At 47.0% G+C, this 22,101-nt stretch overlaps 5 protein-coding genes across 5 annotated transcripts; 2 read left to right on the top strand and 3 right to left on the bottom strand.

The window, feature by feature from the left end:
• Positions 1-11: 11 nt before the first annotated feature.
• Positions 12-1,577, bottom strand: HOO65_050682 (putative allantoinase; the record flags this gene model as incomplete). Its single annotated transcript, XM_071000989.1, has 1 exon — positions 12-1,577. One exon carries the CDS (start codon positions 1,575-1,577, stop codon positions 12-14), a length of 1,566 nt encoding a protein of 521 aa, XP_070858741.1.
• Positions 1,578-4,676: 3,099 nt separating this feature from the next.
• HOO65_050683 (Hexaprenyl pyrophosphate synthase) lies at positions 4,677-6,167 on the bottom strand (the record flags this gene model as incomplete). Its single annotated transcript, XM_071003356.1, has 2 exons — positions 4,677-4,838; positions 4,950-6,167. 2 exons carry the CDS (start codon positions 6,165-6,167, stop codon positions 4,677-4,679), a joined length of 1,380 nt encoding a protein of 459 aa, XP_070858742.1.
• Positions 6,168-7,036: 869 nt separating this feature from the next.
• On the top strand, positions 7,037-9,176 carry HOO65_050684 (Endoplasmic reticulum-based factor for assembly of V-ATPase; the record flags this gene model as incomplete). The annotated part of the gene is made up of 4 exons (XM_071003242.1): positions 7,037-7,315; positions 7,376-7,882; positions 8,379-8,389; positions 8,450-9,176. 4 exons carry the CDS (start codon positions 7,037-7,039, stop codon positions 9,174-9,176), a joined length of 1,524 nt encoding a protein of 507 aa, XP_070858743.1.
• A 4,096-nt stretch (positions 9,177-13,272) lies between these two features.
• On the top strand, positions 13,273-15,454 carry HOO65_050685 (Endothelin-converting enzyme 2; the record flags this gene model as incomplete). Its single annotated transcript, XM_071003240.1, has 2 exons — positions 13,273-14,052; positions 14,129-15,454. The coding sequence occupies 2 exons, from the start codon at positions 13,273-13,275 to the stop codon at positions 15,452-15,454; spliced, it is 2,106 nt and encodes a 701-aa protein (XP_070858744.1).
• Positions 15,455-16,087: 633 nt separating this feature from the next.
• HOO65_050686 (Vegetative incompatibility protein HET-E-1) lies at positions 16,088-20,491 on the bottom strand (the record flags this gene model as incomplete). The annotated part of the gene is made up of 4 exons (XM_071003092.1): positions 16,088-17,860; positions 17,920-19,777; positions 19,820-19,869; positions 19,937-20,491. The coding sequence occupies 4 exons, from the start codon at positions 20,489-20,491 to the stop codon at positions 16,088-16,090; spliced, it is 4,236 nt and encodes a 1,411-aa protein (XP_070858745.1).
• Positions 20,492-22,101: the final 1,610 nt, after the last annotated feature.

Consider the following 22,101-nt stretch of genomic DNA (forward strand, 5'->3'; position numbering starts at 1 on the left):
GTCCCCTCGATTTAAGCAGTTCGCCTTTCTAGTAGCGGACGACCTGTCGGACTGCCCTCTTCAAAGCCGCTGTTCTTACCTCCGTGGACATAGATCTTGGAGCCACGCAGCCAAGTCTCCTTGACACGCGCCGTAAACTCTTTGCCCTCCCACGGCGAGCACTTGTTCTTCCACTTCATGTCACCGACGTTCATGCTCCAGGTTTCTTCATCGTCGACAATGCAGATATCCGCATCCATGCCTTTTCTCAGTGCGCCCTTGACATGCGACAGACCGACTTGCTTGGCGGTAGCTTGCGCACAGTAGCGGACCACGTCGACAATTGTCAGCGGTGACTTGCGTTGTTTGATGTCAGTCATGAGAATTGGTAGGCCCAGACCAACACTGGAAATGCCACCCCAGGCTGCAAAAAAGTCGCCACGGCTCTGCGGAGTCTTGGTCGCTGTCAACTCCTCTAGGCGGTCCAGCGGTCCACGCACATCGACACCCGAGTCGCTATGGCGTACAGTTGGTGCACAGACGTCAAGATGATCGGGCAACAGTTTCAACTCGGGTGTACATGGGGAGTGGTCAGAAACGATAGTGCGTAAGCATGAGTCTTCGCCACGTGCTAGCTCTTCCCATAGGCCATCACGATTTGATTGCTCGCGGATAGGTGGGCAGCACTTGTGGCGAGTATCACCATCTTCAATGGACTCTGAGGCTAAACCGAGGTAGTGGAAACACGTCTCGGCTGTGATGTTGATGCCGGCGGCACGCGCATTGCGCAAGAGCGGCAGAACCTGGATTGCCGAGACATGGACAATGTGTACTGGTATTTGGGGTGTCTGGGCAGCTAGGGAGATAACTTCCGCGACAGCATAGGTTTCAAAAGAAGGCGGGCGAGACTCAAGGAATGTGTTGTATGAGTCGAGGGGCCCGTGTGGGGCCAGCGGCGGGTCAGCGTGCAGGACGGCATCGCCAACAGAGTCGGATATGGGCGGGATCATTTCTGCGTGAAACATGAGCGTGGTCTTGGCATCCTTGAGAGTGTTCATGGCTAGTTGGATGTCAGAACTGCTGACGGCAGGGAACTCATCGACGCCTGACTCAATCATGAATGCCTTGAAACCTCGCACGCCTGCCTCGACTAGAGGCAGCAGCTGATCGGCATTGCCAGGAATAACGCCGCCATAGAAGCCGACATCAACCCACAACTGACCCTGCGAAGCTTCCAGCTTGCGGTGCAGCCCAGCAACAGTGGTTGTGGGCGGGAGGGAGTTGAGGGGCATATCGACAACAGTGGTAACACCGCCAGAGGCGGCAGCGCGGGTGCCAGTGAAGAAGCCTTCCCACTCGGCACGGCCGGGATCATTGAGGTGAACATGAGCGTCGACAAGGCCGGGGAGCAGCAGCTGCGGCGAATAGTCGGTGTAGTCGGCGCCAGGGAAGTCGGTGGCAGGCCGCAGCTCAGTGTATATGTCTTGAATCTTGCCAGTTGATGGAGATACCACAATGGTAGCTGGGGTTAGAAGCAGAGTGTCGTCATCGGTAGTGATGACTGCGCGGGAAGAAGCGAAGACCTTGAGAGCAGCCATCGTGGGGGTCAAGTATGGGAAATGAGGAGAGATGAGGAGATGTTGATGTCAGTGAGTTTTCCGATGGGATAGCAGTGAGCTAAGCACAAGGAAGAGTATATATCATGAATGACGATGACGATGTTATTATGCACAAACAGGCTAATCAATTAAGTGGCAGACTTTGAGAAAGGACCAACAAGAAAACGCAAGACAAAGAGAAGAAACAGGAGAAAGAAGAAGGACAAAAACACATAGGAGCACTTGACGGAAACAAGGCGGGACCAGCAGTTATTATACGAAGAGGGATTTCCGAGATAAAGGAACAGAAAGCCAGCACGCCCACCAAGTTCATACACGCCCATCTACGCCTTCATACACCCAGAGAGGACATACGCTAAGGGGAATAAAGGGCACAGCAAAAGACCGGGAACTAAGAGATAGAGAGATAGGGTGGCCAAGCCAAGCCAGGCAAGGCTAAGCTAGACAAAGCCGCTCCTTCTCGTCCCTTTCTGTCTTTCTGCCTACCTGTATCAGATGGTCTTCCATAAGAAAAGAGAGAGAAAAAGGCGGACTTTTCTCATTTCCTCCTCTCTGGGCGGGCGGACGAGAGTGTGGAGAGCAAGCACGATAAAAAGTAACGATTAAAAGGAGGGAAAAACTCTTATCTTTGGGACCTAAAACTTGACTTATCTTGCCATTAACTCGATCGAGTAAGGGAAATTGAGTTTGAGATTTGCAGGGAGACAACAAGCAAGGACACACAAAAAAAGGCAAAACAAGCAGACTTAGAGGGACTAGAATAGTCGGCAAGAAACTATGATGTACCGAGGCTTTGACGAGAGATAGAGAAAGCATTCTAAATTACCTTGTGCTCAGATTTCTCTCTACCGCCCTCAATATTGTTTTTTTTTCTTTTTTTTTTTTTGGTTTGCATTGGCAGTTGCTCTTATCGTGAAGCCTGGGCCTTGTTCAACGTTGATCCCCCTGTCTTTTTTACCTTGGGTACCTTTTACTGATATCGAGTCTCCAGCCTATCAGGAAGCGGTGAGGCTCCCAGTGTGTCAAGCCCGGGGTACACAAAGATTGACTCACTACAAGTATAGTGCTGTACTTGTTGTAGATAGAAGCATAAACGCTAGAAATAATAGTAGGAAAAAAATAAAATGCTGCACGCTAGAAAAAGACCGGAGGATCTCGACATGGCCAAAAAAAAGGAAAACCCGTCTTGTCCTATTGGACACGCTCTAGTGCCTACTAGCTGCAAGCCTATTCTATCCGACTTGTACTCGAGAGGGAGCAAAAATCATGAACAGATAAACAAAAAAAGGGAAAATAACCCCGACTGATAAGTTTCCATTACTCGATCTCTCCTGTTTAAAACAAGCTGAATAGGTAGGTAGTCATCAAGACAAAAGAAAATGGGCGTTACCCATCACTCACACCATGCTTCACTTTATAACACTTCTTTTCTTGTACTCCGGATCTACCACTAGTCGCTCGCTATCAACCGTATGTTATTTGATATTACTCTTTAGCTTCTTGTCTGCCGAGCATAAATCCCATATCTCCCCTTTCAAGTCCCCATGCCCATGGCATTGTTTTTATTCTCTCTCACCTGCTTTTTTCTTATCTCTCCTTCTATTCGGCTCAAGCCTTGCTTCCCCGGATTTCAGCACTTCTACGCCTGTCCCACAAATCTTCTCCTTTTTCTCTCGTTATTTTTGTCTTTTTGGCTTTTTGGCCTGTTTTTGTCTGTTCTATCTTATCATATCTTCTCTCTTTTTTCTTCCCTCGGCCGCCTCCGAAGGTTTCAAAGTTCCCACCAACCAATCAATAAACCAACGACTCAATATTCCCCACTATAGTCCACACCCACAAGACTCAGCGTCAATGGCTAACCAAATCTGTCTCTCGTTCATTCTAGGCCTCTACCCCTCTTACAATCGTGTTACTTTACGTTATCCGCTTCACCCAGTTTGCTATGCTAGCATCCTTCAGCCTAGCCCCCCTGTTTCTATCGAGTAACTACACATTTCTATCGAGTAATTGCTTCGTTGATGTTTCCGGTTCATTCCTCTCCATGTTTCCTTAAGCCAAAACCCAAATCGTGGCCTGGTGGCTTTTTTGTGCTTCTTTTTTGTCCTTTACCTTTTAGTTCAGCTCCCTCTTCTCTTCTTTATCTTTCCTCTTTTCTTGCATCAAAAACCAACATTGAACGATATTCTAACCATAGGCGACCTCTCCTTCAGATTAGTCATCTAGATTAAGTGAATTTTCTAGTTTCCGACGTAGGAGGCTCTGTCTGTTGCCTGTCAGACAAGCTTGACATGACCCCATGTGATTTTCTTGTTTCTTAATCCAACAAGCTAGAAAAATAAAAAAAAATATATAACGGAATATATAACAAAACTCACTTTTTCATCTTAATCTTTTTCTGGCCCGCCTTCCACATATCTACTCATAGTGACAACCAATGTAACCAACAAAGAACAAACCGTAACCGCCATTGGCATTCCTAGTCTCTCCGTCTTTTCCCCATCCATATCCCATCTTGCTCACCCCATCCATCCGCTCCATCGTGAAAATGCCAAAGAAACAAATCCAACGCCAAGACTCAGTCTCCGTATCCTTTCAAACTTCCAACATTGACGTGCGGTGGGCGGCTCTGTAGCGGGTTAGATCCCGGCCCTTTTTATTGCACCGGTGCGGGTCAGGCCAGAAGGGGATAGAAACAAAGACAATAGCCCAAAGAAGACAAGAAGAGGAAACAAAATGTCAATATAATCCGACCAAACGCAGAAAGAGAGGTTAAAAGAGAGAAATAACGTAAGAAAACAAAGAAAATGATGTCAGTGAAAACAGAGCTAAAGATGGACCAGCTGCTGGTCTGCCCTGGTTCATGATAAAAATACAGAGAAGAAAGAACCAAGTTTCTTCTTAGGCTAGCGTAAAACCCACTAGACGGTTTGATAACAATTACATCAATCGCTGTAGGATAATTGCCATTGAGCCTGGGTTGCTACTCTCGGCATAAGCTTCACGTAGACCTATTTTGTAGCTTCCTGAGCTAATTGCGGCCTAATTTGCGGAGCGTAAACTATGCACCAGCCGGGCTATCTAATGCTTGCGCTTTAGAATGTTGGCAGCAGTGTTAATAAGTCCTTGCTTGGCCTCGCTTTCAGGAAAGTTTGCAAGTGCTGCAACAGCTTTGTCGTGGTAGCTTTGAGCAAGAGCACGGGTCTGCTCAACACCATCGCTCTCAAGAACAAGCTTGCGAGCCTTGTGAGACAAACAAAGCGTTAGTATTCTATATTTTAATGACCTCAACATTCACTATGCATATATGGGTATTCAGCTGCAAAACTGGCGGTGATGAGAAAAGGAACTTACAAGTGTAACATCGCCCTCTTGAGAGAACTTGCGCCCAACCAGAGTACCTAGCTCGGGATTGGTCTTCCATGCAAACAGAAGAGGGGCAGTGGCTAGACCAAGCTCAAGGTCAGCGCCAGCAGGCTTACCAAGCTCCTCGTGGCTCTGAGTGTAGTCAAGTAAATCGTCAACAAGTTGGAAAGCCAAGCCCAGATTCTTTCCGTAGGTATATGCAAGCTCCACAGTCTCAGCACTAGCGCCTCCTAAAAGAGCGGAAGCACGGCATGACATGGAAACTAACGAGGCTGTCTTCAGATACGTCTTCTGAAGGTAGTAGTTCAATGTGTCCTCAGTCCAAACAGGGGTCTTTTCATCCTGCGCCGTGTTTTTCAACTGCATGAACTCGCCCTCTACAAGGTTTGCTATAACTGTAGAAAGCAGTTCAACTACTTCGGGGTTCCGAAGACGGGCAAGCGCAACTGAGGCACGTCCTAGCAAGAAATCGCCAGCCAGAACAGCCATCTTGTTGCCAAAGGCGTGGTTGGCCGAAGGCTCACCACGGCGAGACTCAGATCCATCAATGACATCATCATGAAGTAGTGAAGCTGTATGTAGCAGCTCGGTAATCTCAGCCAGGCGACGCTGCGCAGGCAGAATATCCTCATCAATTTCAGCGGGTGCGTCAGGGATGAAGCTGGTGAGTGGAGAATCGGGAAGGCCCTCAATCAAAATTTCATTTGGAGCAATGTTGACGTCAATGTCATGATTAGAGGGAGCGGTTTCTGCCTTGGGACACACCGAAACAGCGCGGGACATGAGTAAAACAATCATGGGACGTATATGCTTGCCACGAGACTGGGTGTAATACTTGGCGACTCGGTCGAGAGAGGGGTGGCCGGTGCCAAGAAGTTTGCGAATGTTGCCAGTCAGGCTTCGCATCTCCTTCGAGACTAGACGGAGAGGGTCTATGGAAAGGTTGCCAACAATATTGGCAGTCTTCATAGCATTGGACACTGTCTTGGAGGCAACGGAAATAGCAGCTGCAATGGCCGAAGACTGAGTCGAGGTCGAGTGAAAGGGCTGCGCATTTTGAAGCTTGTAGTTGAGGCGAGGGTTCAGCAAATAGCGTTCAACCAGCTTATGTTGAGCCAGCACAGTCGAAGGCTGGGTAAGGCCCGTCGAGTTGTTGGTCCGAAAGGGCCTTGCAAAAGCAAGAGTTGATCGTGGGCGAAGCAACATTTTAGTGGGTTGATCTGGGGTTCGGTGGTGGCTTGGGGAAGGGATTTAATAACCAAAGGCTCAAGAATCAACTGACTTGAATCCAAATCAGCGTTCACGTAACAGGATCTGAAGTGGGTTCAGCGCTGTGCCTTGCAATCAATTTTTCGGCAAGGCAAAAAAAAGAGAGGAAACCGAGGTGACAGGGATCTGCGAGAGAGAAAGGAAAAATTGATTGAACAAGAACAACAACGGCCTGAAGGAGGAAGAAGAAAGATGAAAAAGAGAGAAAGAGAAGAGGGATGGCGAAGAAGAAGAAGAAAGGAAAAAAAAAGGAAATAGAAGATTTGAAGGAAAGAAAGAGGCTGAAGTCTAGGTCAATCTTTGGGTTAAGCTTGAGGAAAGTGTTGGTGAAGAAAGTAAAACAGACAAACGGAGGAAAAGGAAAGAGCCGAAATGGTTGAAAAAAAAGAGCGGTTTAGTACTTTTTTTTTGGAAGTTGTAGGTTCTAACTCATAGGGAAAAAACTAATGTTGAGCTAAGTATGTTTTGACTTCACAAAGCAAGAAGGAGCTCACGCAACTAGCTGCCTTCATCGTGTTTGCTAGCGTACATGATGTACAAATACGTTTTTTGTTTGCTGTTTCCAGCCAGTGGGCGGGATTTAGAGCGCTACTGTGTAATACTAGGCAAACATTTCATTTGACAGTTGTAGTGTTTGTGCACCATGTTTCGGCCATTTCAGTTGACACAGTGCTGTTATGTATGTACAAACACTGTAAACAAACGACTAACTTGTCAAAAGATTCAACACCACCACTACTTTCCATTTTACGAATGCTTGTGTTAATTTCAACAACGACAACAACAACGACAGCGACAAAATAATCATGGTACTTCTCACTATCACACCGACTATTGTGGAGGCTTTGGAGAAGTTGCCTTTGAAAGAGCAGAAGGAAGTCCAAACGAACAACAACACTACTGAAAGTGCCGTCCTGCTGCAGCCTGATATCACATCTCCAACTGAAGGCCAGCCTATTACCCATCAACAAGTGTTAAAGCTATGGGAGGAAATATCTGGCCATGGCATTACGGGGTTTTCACTAGAGAAGTTGCTACAAGGCTCCCGGGTTTACATACCGCCTCCCCCGCCGAAGCCTGAACAGGTATGTCACTTGAGTCTCTTTTGACGAATAGTAGAAATGCAATTTTTAACACACGAATAGTCACCAGAATTTAAGGCACTCATGGAGCGCTTGCGCCAGGAAGAGGAGGAGCGCAAGTACCAGCGCATGACAAACCCTTCCAAGATCGCAGCCTTCTCTAACCAATCCCCAAACGCAGTTGCCTTTGCTGAAGTCAATCGGCCACGTAATGAGGATATCGGCAACGATGAAGAGGATACGTATGAGGAAGTACAACGTCAACTTATGCTCATTGTCAACTTTCTCATCAGCATTGCGGGTGTTGCTGCTACTCTCTGGATTGTAGCACGGTGGTGGAGCACGCCGGCTCGTCTAGCCCTTTCAATGGGTGGTGCGATTGTTGTGGCAATCACAGAAGTTGCTGTCTATGCGGCATTTGTTTGGCGTGTTGATAAAAGTGAAAAAAAGAGCAAGAAGTCCGATCAGCGAAAAAAGGAGGTCCGATCTATTACCCAGACGTGGACTATTGGCCAAAAGGGTGTCGAAGACAGCGATAACTACGACAAACAGGCAATTGCTGAGCAAACGGTAAGCGGGCAAACGGCAGATGTGGATCAGCAAACAGCAGAATTCTCGCTACGACGCCGTGTCCTTGCCAGCGAAAAATAGAGGTTGGGTGAGGTTCCCCGCTGCGAAAAGTTGCCATACAGAAATGCTATTATTTCCCTCAAAACATCATCTAGACTTTATCCTAAAGCTCCGTTGCTTCCTAAGTCCCATCCGACGCAATTGTGCTTATATTGATCACGTGATGACGCGTGGTATGAGATTGGCTGAAAGGGACGCGAAAGTGGGGCGACGCGCAGCTGTGGACAAAATGTGATAACGATGACGATGTCCCGTGCTGTGCCTTTTGGAAATACACAGCTTCCGGGGCAAACACTTTTGACAACACAACGTGATGGCAACGAATACGCCTGAACTTACGTAAGTGGCTTTCCTTCGACGTGTGACATGAAAGTGGGGATATCTCATTAACACGTTCATCTTATCCAGGACTTTCCCAAATCTATTATCACGACAGAAAGAACGCGCGTAAGTGCAGTTATTGTTGAAGCTACTGCCTAGTAATTACGGGGCTAACCTGCTTTATAGACGCCCGGCGCGAACATATGGGAAACGTACGGCCTCTGACGTGTCCTCTCATCATGCATGCAGCAAGAAACAAAGATCGTCACCTCCACCAGCTTCAGTTCTAGATCCCGATGAACTTCCTCCTCTCCCGAAATGCAACAGTACTGCACCTTCCGCATCTGGTACGCCTGTTTCTGAGTCCATAAAGGGCCCAACCAAAGCATCTATTTTAGGGTATTTCAAGCCCGTCCAGCGGCACTCATCTCCGGGATTCAATGGCAATGTGGCACCATCGACTACACCGAAAAACCCTATTTCGGAGCCCAACGAGGGTTCATATACTGTCGACGATGATAATGATATTGCTTCCTCACCTCCTGCGTATTCGTCATTGCCAAAACCAAAAGCGCCAGGTCGATCGTACCGCCGACTTCGACTTAAGCCTATCGCCTTTGACGCGACCCGGAAAACCACTAGCAGCCCTGCATCAAGCCCCTCCATAGAGAGAAAAGGCTCTGAGGCAACAAAAGCGAAAACTAATTCTGCACCTTCATCTGTTGTTCAGACGACGCTGAATCTGACGAACAAACCTGCATTCAACGAGTGTAGTGTCTGTGGAGTTGTGTATAACCCCCTGCATCCCCCTGATGTCAAGTTCCATTCCAAAGTCCACGCCGCGGCTACGCGGTCTCGGAACCGAGTGCAGAAGCTAGAATTGAAATCAGAATCAGTGAGCGATGAAGATTGAATTTGCCCGTGTAGAGGAAAAGACATGCTCTTTTCTATTATCGCCCAAGATGCCTAATGCCCCTTTATCATGTATTTACGAATAATTCCCACAATAGAGTACCTCATACCGCATAATACAAAATCCAAGTTTGAACAAAGATATATTTTCTATTTAGTAGACTATATAGCTAACAAAGTCGGTGTAGTTTTAGCAATAGAGGTACTGAATAAGACATGGAGAGTATCTGCGCTAATCCTGATATTCACATGCGGGAATCCGTATAGGGGGCTTCCATATACTCATTTGTCGCTTCCTCCCTCGATAGAGTGTAGCAAGATTGGAATTGGGATAGAGTCGCAAAGCTCAACAATAGCGAAGTAGCCACGACCATTCACAGAGCCCTCACGATCAGTACCATCATCTCCAAAACAGCAAAAACAACTAGGCAGCCTCCATTTTCTGACATTATCTCTGCTCTTGCTCGGATGTGCTGTAACTCTGAAGACAGCTCTTCGTTACACAAATGTCTAAAGATCTTGGTAACGGGGGGGCTCTGGGAAGCAAGTAACAGCAAACAATACGGCAGACTATTAGTTGCAAATAGAAGTGCAAAGGAGGCTGGAGCTTGTGGTGCCGCTGAAAAATGTCTTGATTAATGGCGTCCTAGAGGATAAGTAGGTTAGAAACACGAACTTTAAGCAACCCTAGATGTTCAGAGCTTTAACAAATAAAAGGGAGCGAGGCTAGTAGACATGATATCTCTTGATGGCCTTATATCGCACAAAGCAAATACTAACTACAGGACAGTAGGGAGCATTCCTATAATGAGAATTTCGGCAAACTCTCGTGCAAAGCTGTTGCAAAGTCCTATGATGCCTATAGCTACAGCTTAGTGCAACATTGTTTCAAACAACAGCGGGAGTAAAACGGAGAAATGACACAGCCCCATGGGGCTTAGCTTTCAACACTGATGGCAAGAGTCTACAGAACATACTTGTTGAGTATTCGTTTTAGGTAGCTTTACAGTCTTTGTTCACCTTGCATTTGTTCGTCTCGAAAATCATCTTGAGCTAGCAATATACAAACGGCGGCCATGGCTAGGTTCTTGTTACTCCTCTTACTACAGACACACCAGGCACCTAGTAGCAGCGCTAATGGACTGGAGAAAGACAAAGCGCCATGAAGATTGATTGACATCAAGTACAATGCATACTATGGGCATAGAAGAGCCTTCCACAGGTTACCACGTAATGCAATAGATTACACTGTGCGGCTTCCCTAAAATGCTGCGCATCCAAGCACCGCTAACTTAGGGAGAGCTCGGAACAATTCACACAGTCAACAAGATACTAACATAAGAGGCGGACCAGAATTACGAGGTTATATGAGACTGCTACAGCGCGTGGCCATATTGAGTTGTGCTTTCACTCTGATTAGTCAAGTCTTTTCGTGTTATGTCATTGGCCGATTCTCGCTTCGAAGGGTGACGTCTTGGTGCAGAGAGCCTCATATCATGCGACTTTCTTTTGGTCCTTGACTATAGCGCGGTGCTTCTACATCAGGTCCCCCCTAGTCGCGCAACTCTCAAAAGTATTGCCCGTCGTATTCTACAAGAAGCCCGCGATGGGAGGGGCTCTAAAGCATGTGACACAATGAGACAAGGCCAGGGCCGTGTTGCCTCCTATCTGGCACTGATTGCTCTTTAGGTGCTTCTCGGTAGACTTTAGAGCATTGGGGCATATATTTTCTTCACTGCCTGGCCGCCATCCCAAATAAGCGCTAGCATGATCCCTAGGGGTAGCAGCTGTTGTTTACTTTTGCAAAGCTTATTGCAGCCGTGCTGAGATGCATAATCTTGCAAAGCATATGAAAGACCCTCTATGCTCTGGAATAAAAGGACATGCCTGTGTGCAACGGGGAATCCCCCACCTCTTTGGCTGTTACTGGGCCTGCATTAGCTTGATCGGCTAGTCATGACGAACCAGTGCCGTCATTAAGTGTTTGTTGATGAGCTCTATAACAATTGCACTCATCACCATTGCTACTGCTGCTCGCAACTCAAGTGGTGCCCTCTAGCGCTGATGTAACTTCGGCATCGCCAGAAACGCAGCCATTTTAGACAGTGTTCTAGGGAGCGAGCAGGTGATTCAGCAAACATCATCACTGGCAGACCAGGGTATATCCCGTTTAGCCAAGGGTGTAGCCAGACCTTTCCAATACTGGGAATGCTGACTCGACTATAGAGATCCCGTGAATAAATGGCAATGAAAAACGGTGTATAGTAGAGGAATGTCGCTGGCGCTGTGAACAAGGCGCAAACAAAATCACCAAGCCAGATTTTGGCATGTAACTATAAACCTTAGCTAAGCTTGATACAGGGTACCTCTACTATTGTGAGGACGCTATGGTATTAGCATGGTGTAGGCATCTACCCAGCCTGCCATAGCTGGCACTCTGTAGTAGGCTTATTCTCAAGGATAGATTATGCTTACCAAGAACTATCCATAAGGCACTATAACCATCGTTTGCCAGAGCCGAACAGCCCGGCTTCATTTTATGTAGGCCAATACCAGAGTTGCCCATCAAAACAATCGTTGCCGCCCTTCCTATTTCTCTTTTCCATGCTAGATGTCGATTCTTTCCAACACGCCTACCTTTTTCTCTTTACCAGACGTCTCGCAACACTCGACAAAGGCTTCCGAGTATAGACTCCCGCCAATCTCAGAATGCCTGATCAGCCTAGGAATCCTGCAGGAATTTCACGTTGCGTGGTTCTTATGCTTGTGCAAGAAGAGACTGTAGCCGCAGCGGATAGAACTCGTCGTCGACGAAGGCGCCATCGGCAGTCTTGAGAGCAGCTCTAGAGCCAAGTCAGTCAGTACCTGGGCGACCCCTCAGAGAAAGGGTATTAGGTAGCTTATGTGTGGATACAACCGCTCTATTAATGCAGACATCAGCCTTTGGTTTGATGTTAGACGCCTGCTTTGCATACAATAGGTAGAAGTGATAGAGCTAGACGATGCAAAGATGTAGTACATACTAGCGAAGACTGACTAGCTGCACTTGGCTTGTCGCGTACATAGTGTGTATGTGTGAAGAGAACAAGACACCATCCCATGTATCGATAGAGGCGAACCCATAAGTGCTCGCCACCTATTATAAGAGTAGCAAAGATGAATACTATTCATCGCGTTGATGAGAGCAGAAAATTCGGCAGGCATAACGGCTCCCCTACTTACCACCCTAGAGACGCCTTAATCTTGGTATTTCAAAGGGTTAATAACCCTCCAATATATTCTCCGATGATGCGTGAAGCCTAGTTGAATTTTCTCCGCTTACGTAGTCTCTAGAGCTGTTCTGCGAAATCTAGCTTAGCTGTTGCAAGAGTCTGCGAGCTTTTGTTCCATATTGCACTCAAGCTAGGGAGCACCATCATGTAAGTAGGCATATTCCAGCGACCCATGCGCAGATAACTAACTATCCCTGCCCGCATATTGGGGCCAATCTAGGCAGAGTCCTGAACAACCAGCAAACCACCCGAGAATACTACTGTGCAAACTCTTGCGAATAGCTTCCGCGCCTCTACTATATGCATTACATCAGTTCTGGCTTCATCTCTTGCGGCGCTCACGATGCACTAGTGAGCTGAAAGGCGCTACTACCACACGCAGACCTCAGCATCGCTAATTCTACAGCACTTCTATTCTCTACTTATACTATTCGGTACAAAAAAGACGCTCTGGCCAGCCTTTCTTATGCTGGCTGGTGTAAAAATTCCAAAGCTATTTTTAGCTTGACAATATATAGATCGGCCAAAAATGAGCCTTCTTACTGTCTTCCTTGGATAGGAACCCAGATCCCTGTAGGAGGTATAATCTGGCACATCGCTTGATCGTGTTGATCAAGCTTATTTAGCTAACGATGTCCATCTATCTTGCCCTACTAGCCATTCATATCCGACTGCCCTCTATCTCTCTACCCCCTCCTCTCTCTTACACACGCACACACACTCTCTTCCCCCGTGTGTTTCATTTCTTCCCCATCCCTATATCCCTATTCTTCCACTGCCTTCGTTTGTCATTCCTTTTGCTTCACATACTTGGCTAACACTATCATGAGACTCGGCGCCGTCCTGGCCCCAGGCCTACTCGCCCATACCATCAATGCCCAGACTGGGCCTTCCGCAGCTGACGATGAAACCCCCCTCACTCCTGGCTATTGCAATACGCCTAGTTGCCAGCGCATTGCGCAAGAGTTCAGTTCTAACCTTGCCCCCAACTACGCCCATCTTGACCCGTGCAATGAGTTTGAAGAAATGGTCTGTGGTGGCTGGCGTCGAAAGCATCGCTTGAGATCCGATGAGGAAGTAATTAATACAACTAAGCTCATTCAACGTCATGTCGACAAAATCATACATGAGATTGTCGAGGGGCCACTCCCTACTGGCATAGACCCAAATTCCCAAGACGCCAAGAACTTTTACAAAATGAAGGCCGTATATAATTCCTGTATGGACTCAGAAACCATCAAAAGCCGTGGCATCGAGCCGCTTAAGGAAGTCCTTGCTTTGATTGACGGCGCCGAAACCACCAAGGACGCCCTGCTCATTCTGCTGAAACATGATACCGATGGCCTGGCTGTGGTTGGCCCTCAACTTGATGACACCAACCCCGACTACATTGCTATCGGTTTTGCCGGCCCTAGAAACCTTGGCCTGCCTCTACAAAGTGACTTCGAATCTAAATCGACAATTGAAAAATACTACTTTGTCGTGAAGAAGATTCTGACAACCCTTTACCCTGAGACTACCCCAAAAACCATCATGCATCTTCTCAAACTTGAAAAGACTATTGCCATGTTGTTGCCATCAGAAGGGGAAAATCATAGCACCACGGTTTGTTTTTCTCCCTTACTTGCCCATTAATAGTCGGTGGAAATACATATTAATCCTCTCTGCTTTGAGTCTATAGGACGGGTATGGTTCCATGAGCCTAGAAGAGGCTACTAAGCTAGTCCCGGAGCTTGGCTTGCAAGACACTGTCAGCACCCTTGCTCCTGAGGGTGTGTCTGTCGACCGTGTAATAGTGCACAACAAAAATTACTTTAATGCACTTCATAAGCTCCTGGAAAAGGCTTCTCCGGATGTGCTAAAGTCCTACTTCAGATGGCATCTCATTGTGAGCTACCGGACCTTTATCGATTCTGATATTCTCAAGCCCCTGAATGATTTCTACGACAGTATGTTAGTTGAGGATGATCGCAAAACTCAGTGTATTCACTACACTGAAAGTTCCGTTCGAAATATTGTGAGCCGCTTCCTTGTCGAAAGGGCATTTTCTCCTGCTGCTAAAACTATGACTGAGGAAATGGTGGCCAATCTCAAAGAAGTTTATACAGAGAGGCTCAAAGCAGCCGAATGGATGGACAGTGACAGCGCCGACCTTGCCATCAAAAAGTTATACAATATGCGGCAGAAAATTGGATATTCGACCAGCAGCCCTAACATCACCAATGCTGATGAGCTGGCCCATGCGTACAGATATTCTGTAATTAACGACAACACTCTTTTCGAGAATGAAGTTTCTCTACGGCAAATGAAATACAAGTTGCAATGGGAATATCTAGGAAAGCCTCTTGATCGCGATATATGGCAAAATAACCCCAATGTAGCCAACGCATACTACCAGGGTCCTGGAAATGAGATAATACTTCCTGCTGGCCTAATGCAGTTTCCTATATTTGACGTTGAAGCGCCTGCATATGTCTCCTATGGTGGCTATGGGTCCGTTGTTGGTCATGAAATGAGCCATGCCTTTGACTCTGAGCGTCGCTACTACGATGAGAATGGTGTTTACACCGAGACGTTACGATGGTGGACTCCAGACACCAACGCTGCTTTCAACACGAAGGCCCAGTGCTTCGTCGACCAGTACTCCAATCTCGTTCATAGGAAAAAGGGGAAATTTAAAACCTTTGTCGATGGCAAGATTACTCTGAACGAAAACATTGCCGATGCCGGTGGTCTCTTGGCTTCCTATCAGGCATGGAAGAAGCTTGATGCAGCGGACAAGGGTGGTGAAATGCTACCTGGCCTCGAATTTTTCAACCGTGAGCAACTATTCTTTGTCTCCTACATAAATCGATTCTGCAGCAAGTATGATTTACCGTCTGGGCATATCTTTAACGATTCTCATTCACCTGACTGGGCACGTGCCGCTGGCACCTTGGCCAACAGCGAGGATTTCCTCAGGGCCTTTAACTGCCCAGTCAAGGAGCCGACTTGCAAGATGTGGTAGCGAGTAGTGCTATGCAGTGCACTTGTTTTTTTACGAGCACCAAGACTAGGGGAGACGCCGCATCGAAGAAATGGGGCAGCACATGTAGCTGTCGCCCACCAATACTGGTGATATCAAGCAGTTACCATGCTTGTAGGGTATCTAAACATGACTGATACGATAGACAGTCTAGACATGTGGTAGCATGACGACAAAGTTAGATAGCAATCTCCTCAGTTAAAAGCATCTACCTCACAGCTGGAGATGAGGGATGGAATGCCAATAAGCTTATGTAGTGGGCGTTGCCCGCTATTAAAAAAAGTAACAAATTTCCTGTTTATTTTCTATTTTTTCATATTGCGAAATGCATGGAAACCGCGATGGCAAGAACGAGATTGGCATCTTTAGAATTTGAAAATATTCTTGGTGGTTTGGGCAAAGTGCGTTGAAGGATGGGAATGTGAAAACTTGAGTAGAGTGTCCTGTTCGCTTGTGAATTACGTTGCCAAAACTACATATGATCAATAAAAAAAAGTCAAAATGTTGTGAAACAAGAGCTGAATTTGCAAAATAAACGCCTATAGTTGTGGAAAATGTAATCTATAATACAATGGACATGATACTTCATCCAGGACATTTCGCCTTCATGATAGTCTACTGATGCCAGTCTCCGGATCCAAACTCCATGATTATGATGCGGCTAGAGATAGTACCGAGCCCAAGTTTGGTGTGGGCTATTGTGAATCTTCGAGGCCGACAAGATGGCGGCAGCCAAAGGATCCTTTGAGCATTCTCCATAATCCAGATGTAATCGTCGCTGAGGCTGTATGTGTAGGATCTAGAGTGAGGCAAAGAAGCTTGACTAGCTAGTAGTCCTGATGCTATTTGCTGCTCATAATTTGTAAACACTGCTGATGTCACGTAACGTCCATGGCCCTCAAGAGTCTGGACACACGCACCAGAAGTCGCATCCCAGATCTTGACTGTGTTGTCAGCAGACCCTGATGCCAGTCGCTGTCCATCATTGGAGAAGATCACTGATATCACCCGGGAATGATGGCCCTCAAGAGTCTGCACACACGCACCAGAAGTCGCATCCCAGATCTTGACTGTGTTGTCAGCAGACCCTGATGCCAGTCGCTGTCCATCGTTGGAGAACACCACTGATACCACCAAATCATGATGGCCCTCAAGAGTCTGCACACACGCACCAGAAGTCGCATCCCAGATCTTGACTGTGGTGTCAGCAGACCCTGATGCCAGTCGCTGTCCATCATTGGAGAACACCACTGATGTCACCCAGGAATCATGGCCCCCAAGAGTCTGCACACACGCGCCAGAAGTCGCATCCCAGATCTTGACTGTGGTGTCAGCAGACCCTGATGCCAGTCGCTGTCCATCGTTGGAGAACATCACTGATCTCACTCCGGAATGATGGCCCTCAAGAGTCTTCACACACGCACCAGAAGTCGCATCCCAGATCTTGACTGTGGTGTCAAGAGACCCTGATGCCAGTCGTTGTCCATCATTGGAGAACACCACTGATGTCACCTGGGAATCATGGCCCTCAAGAGTCTGCACACACGCACCAGAAGTCACATCCCAGATCTTGACTGTGCTGTCTTGTGACGCTGATGCCAGTCGCTGTCCATCGTTGGAGAACACCACTGATGTCACCCGGGAATTATGGCCCCCAAGAGTCTGCACACACGCACCAGAAGTCACATCCCAGATCTTGACTGTGCTGTCCCAAGACCCTGATGCCAGTCGCTGTCCATCATTGGAGAACACCACTGATGTCACCCGGGAATTATGGCCTCCAAGAGTCTGCACACACGCGCCAGAAGTCACATCCCAAATCTTGACTGTGCTGTTCCAAGACCCTGATGCCAGTCGCTGTCCATCATTGGAGAACACCACTGATGTCACCCGGGAATCATGGTTCTCAAGAGTCTGCACACACGCGCCAGAACTCACATCCCAGATCTTGACTGTCTTGTCCCAAGACCCTGATGCCAGTCGCTGTCCATCATTGGAGAACACCACTGATGCCACTTCTTGATGATGGCCCTCAAGAGTCTGCACACATGCACCAGAAGTCGCATCCCAGATCTTGACTGTGTTGTCAGCAGACCCTGATGCCAGTCGCTGTCCATCCTTGGAGAACACCACTGATGTCACGAAATGTGTATGGCCCTCAAGAGTCTGCAGACAGGCATCCCAATTTTCTTCAACCCTTGGCTTTACCTTGATCCAACCTGGCTCTTCGTGACGAAATATTTGCTTTATCAAGCTGTTGCTAGGGCTGAATATGAGCGCTGAACTATAGACCTGCAGGGGGGCAATCTCAATAACTCTTGCATTCGAGAGGAGAAATCGGTAGGCGTCTTTGACAATTTCTTGAAGGTGCTTTGATGCATTTTGCTGCTGTACAATGTTAAATCCTGCGTTTTCAAAGTGAATCCTCTCAATGCATAGCAACTTACCAGACAAGATTCTAATTTCCCAACAGCTCGTACTCCAGTATAGACGCTTCGTAACAGACTAAGAGCTTCTAGCCATTGGAGATATTTCGTTTTGAAGAAGGCCAAGATCTTATCATTTTCACTTTCTGTTACGTTTATAAGCGAGTCATGAAGATGGTCAACCCAAAATGTGCAGGAATATCTGATAGCAGCCAATGGGTCAGGATGAGGAGGAGAAACTTCATCGATGAGAGACCCTGGAGCCTTCAGGTGGTAAATATCGCGTTCTAGAGTTTCGCAGAGCAGATCCATTGATCGGATGAAGACCGTTTGGTGTTGGTGCGCAATGTCGGAGGGTAGGACTTGGTCCAATGCTTGATCCATGAAGTAGTCCTTTGCTGACTGGTGGACGAAGGAGACGGCATTGTCATTAAGAGTCAAGAAAGACCCGCATGACTTGATAACTTCTTCCACCTCTTCCATGCCCACACCAGTCAGTCTTTCAACAAGGCCATGCAGCTCTTCCAACGTGATGGGTCGGTATACAATCAAGACTTTAGCAATAATGTCTTTGCAAAGCTGAGCATCGTCTGACTGAGATATCTGTTGCAGCATTTCTTTGTATAGAGCATCAAGCCCGGGTGGAAACGACTTTAGTTTAGCCAAGGTATGGCGTTTGCGTGTTTTTTCATTTGAGAGCTCTTGACAAACCAGGGCCACCCACAGAAAGGTGCCATGAGCATTTGACTGCAAATGATCCAAGACAGTGGCCTTCATCTCATCGTCGTATTTCCTTTCCTGCACAAGCTGATCTACCTTGAATTTGATGTAAGTGTCAACCGCTGCGGAGATCGAATCCTGGTTTATTTCAAGGTGAATTTTGACTTTTTGCTTGGCATCATTCAGACTCTCTTCAATATCCGGCCAATTACGGCTTGATACAATCCATTTGGCAGTGGAAGACTTGGTGATGAAGTCAAGTAGACGCTTCCGATCCACAGTACACTCATCCAGGGCATCGACGACTAGAATGGCATTCTTCAGGCTTGGATCCTTCAACATCTCAGTTGCTATCCCTCGGACCTCATACCAAGCGGACTCGTGTTCAAATAGCTTTTTCCCCACGGGATCATACTTTGTCCGTACGTATTTGATAAGGTGTGGTTTGCAACGTGCCAGGTCAAAAAGAAGGCCGCGTAGTACAGATGTAGCAGAACTTAATAGATCACCACCCGTGGCTTGGCAAAAGAAATAGTAGGGTGATGTTGACGGATCCAACTCCAGCTCGTCGATGATGCCACAAAGGAGCATCGTTTTGCCCTTGCCAGCATCCCCTTTGATCCAGAGGATTCGGCTTTCCGCTTCGTTTTTGAACTTCTGAAAGTCCTTGTGTTCAAGAATCCATTTGTAAGAGTCTCTCAGTAAGCCACCTTTTTTATCTTGGATTTTCTTCTTTTCTGTTCGGGGATCGGTCGTGTAGAGGTCTCGAAGGCACTTCTTATCCTCTTTGTCGTGATGCCTCTTTTCCTGTTGGTCCGCTTGATTCTGGATTGCTATACGGATGTTTTCAAGACTGACTTGCAAATCAGACGCTGTGTTGTTGAGATCACGAATTTGCGTTTGGATCTCTTGAGTATTGTACTGCTCCATATCGTGCAACACAGTATTTTCGGTTGCCTTGATGTCATTGAGCTGGCCTGGCCAGTCATCGATCAAAAACATGTCCCTCACAAAATTGACGGCTGGACTGCGATGGTAGAGACAAACGCTTCTGATTTGATACAAGAGGAGCTTTTCGAAGAGCTGCGTGATGTTCTTCTCCAGTGTGTCTCGTAGCGCGACTGTAGTTGTATGTCCCTTATTTTCGTCAAGAAGCAAGCTGGTGAGGTTCCAATACCACTCTGTTCTGCCTAAAACATACTGGATGCCTTGGCGGTTTTCAACTGCTTCGGTGATGGGGTTTTTCAGGGCCTATGCAATGTTAGCCACCAACAGCACGCTTTGTGTTCTTTTCCATAGACAAATCGCAATCACAAACCTCTATTCCAAGGCAGACGGTTGCCCATATAACAGCAGCTTCTGGGGCAGCACGGAGAGCTCTATCCATGATTCCCATCACAGCCTGCACTGCTCGCAAACCATGGTCGGTTCCTTGCACTAGGGCAGCTTGCTTCTTTGTTTTTTCGATCCCTTGCTCAGCAAACTTTCTCATTTGAGAAGACGTGACGTTTAGTTCTGCTGTCGCCTTGTCTTCGATTCGATCGGTGGGTTCCACGCTTGTCTCGTCGTCGTCGGACTCGGATAAGATGATCTTCTCGAACGCCGCCACTAACTTTGGCTCTTTCAATCTCGAGTTTTTATATGCATTTCCCCAAATCTTCTCTTGCAAAGTGGACAATGCTACTGGCTCGGGCTTGGGCGGTGATGGAGGCGTCGCGGCCTCTAATAGCGATGGTGCTTGCTCGGGTTCTAGCTGTACTGCAACAGATGAGGAGACTGTCGGTGACGCAGCTTCGCCTGGCCTTGAAACTGGCCTTGAAACAGGCGCTTTTCTCCTTGGGAAGTGACGTTTAACTTTGTTGAATAATCTCATAATTCCGGCTCTCAGAAGCGTGTATTGCAATAGTGAAAGAAGATCAAGTTGGACAATGAATGAGTCAAAACTGTGATTGCTTTGTCTATACTATAGCATTCTTGATTCCAGATGCGGGGAAACTTGTATTGCCGCCCAAGGCTGAGTATTTATTGGGCTACAAGCATCGTATTACTTTCGCCGTGGCCCTACCCTACCATATGCATGGCTGTTAAGCGATGCATAATATGTAACATACATTTCGCCCAAGAGGCATGCGATAATAAAAAACAGAGATAGGAGGCCTTCGCCTTCAGAAAGTGCCTATGGAATTTAGGTATATTGCCCTAGTCGTCGCATCACTTTTCTTCCACGTTCACTCAAGTAAATGACCACTACTGGATACGATAGCATTTACATTTAACTACTAACAGTAGATATTAGGAGGACGTACTGAATGTTCTGTGAAGAAGAGGAAGAAGGAATAAGTAATTATTGAAGTTGTTCTGTATCTATCTAAGTCTAGTCTGAGGAGCGGATCTCAGCCGGTTTATATATGAGTATTCCTATTCGCACCATAATAGTTTCCTACTCGCACATGAAAATTTAATGCCCCACTTAACTCCAAATAATTGAGCCAATCAAATAGTCGTACTAGACCCACTTTATAACATCCCTTTCCTCCTCAATTCAAGAAAGTCTACTCTGGGCCTCTTGCGCCGAGTGTTGTATGTAGCCTCCTTCCCTCCCTCTGCCTCCTGTGGTCCCTCTGCCTCCTGTGGTCCCTCCTGCAGTGTCTCCTGTGATACCTCTTGTGGTGCCTTCTTTGGTGATATCGTCAGTGTCATTTGCCGTGTTTCCGTCTTTCCTTTGCCTTGAATTGTCTCCATATCCTGCTGGTCCATCGCCGCAAGGCTATCGCCATACTCCCATTGACTGAGTTGGCGCTGTATTGAAGCAGTTGTACGGCGGGAGCTTTGGTCTGGATTCGGCTGTATAACAGGGGATGGTGACGGGATGATTGTTTGACCTTCGTAGACATACTGAGATGATGGAAAGACACTTATTTCATCTTGACTGAAGGTTGCAGTGTTTCGAGGGCGCCCACGCCCACGTTGAACAACTTCTGGCTCCTGAATCAAGAATATATCGTTGTCCTCAGTGGTTTTGTCGTCTAGCCACCAATACGAATCAATTTCGTCCTTCACAATAGCTTCTTTTCTCTCTTTTTCTGCCAGAATTTCATGGGCACAAGGTAACCCATATTGCTTCCTACAAAGGCCAGAACAAGAGCGTATAAAAGGCCTACAAGTGGGCAGACCTGAATCCTGTACGCCTGCAATATAGCGGTGTTGATTAGCAAGAATATTAACACAGGCATATGATACTACTTGACGAGGGATATTGCCAAGCCAATTTGCTGTGTGACTTCGTCGAACACGCTCCTTTTGCTTAGAAACTTCTGCATCAAAAACTTCTCGCTTATTTTTCAAAAGCTCTTGAATAACATCAAAAACCTTTTTCAAGTCACCAGTACCTCTGACCAAATAGCTTTTCAGCTCACGATGTGCTGACTCTGTAGGAGATGTAGTTCGTTGGCCGTAGTTTCTGATATTCTTGATAAAACAACC

The sequence above is a fragment of the Ceratocystis lukuohia genome, assembly GCF_044167205.1.
Source record: "Ceratocystis lukuohia strain C4212 chromosome Unknown Supercontig5_pilon, whole genome shotgun sequence".
In the NCBI taxonomy this organism is placed as follows: Eukaryota; Fungi; Ascomycota; class Sordariomycetes; order Microascales; family Ceratocystidaceae; genus Ceratocystis; species Ceratocystis lukuohia.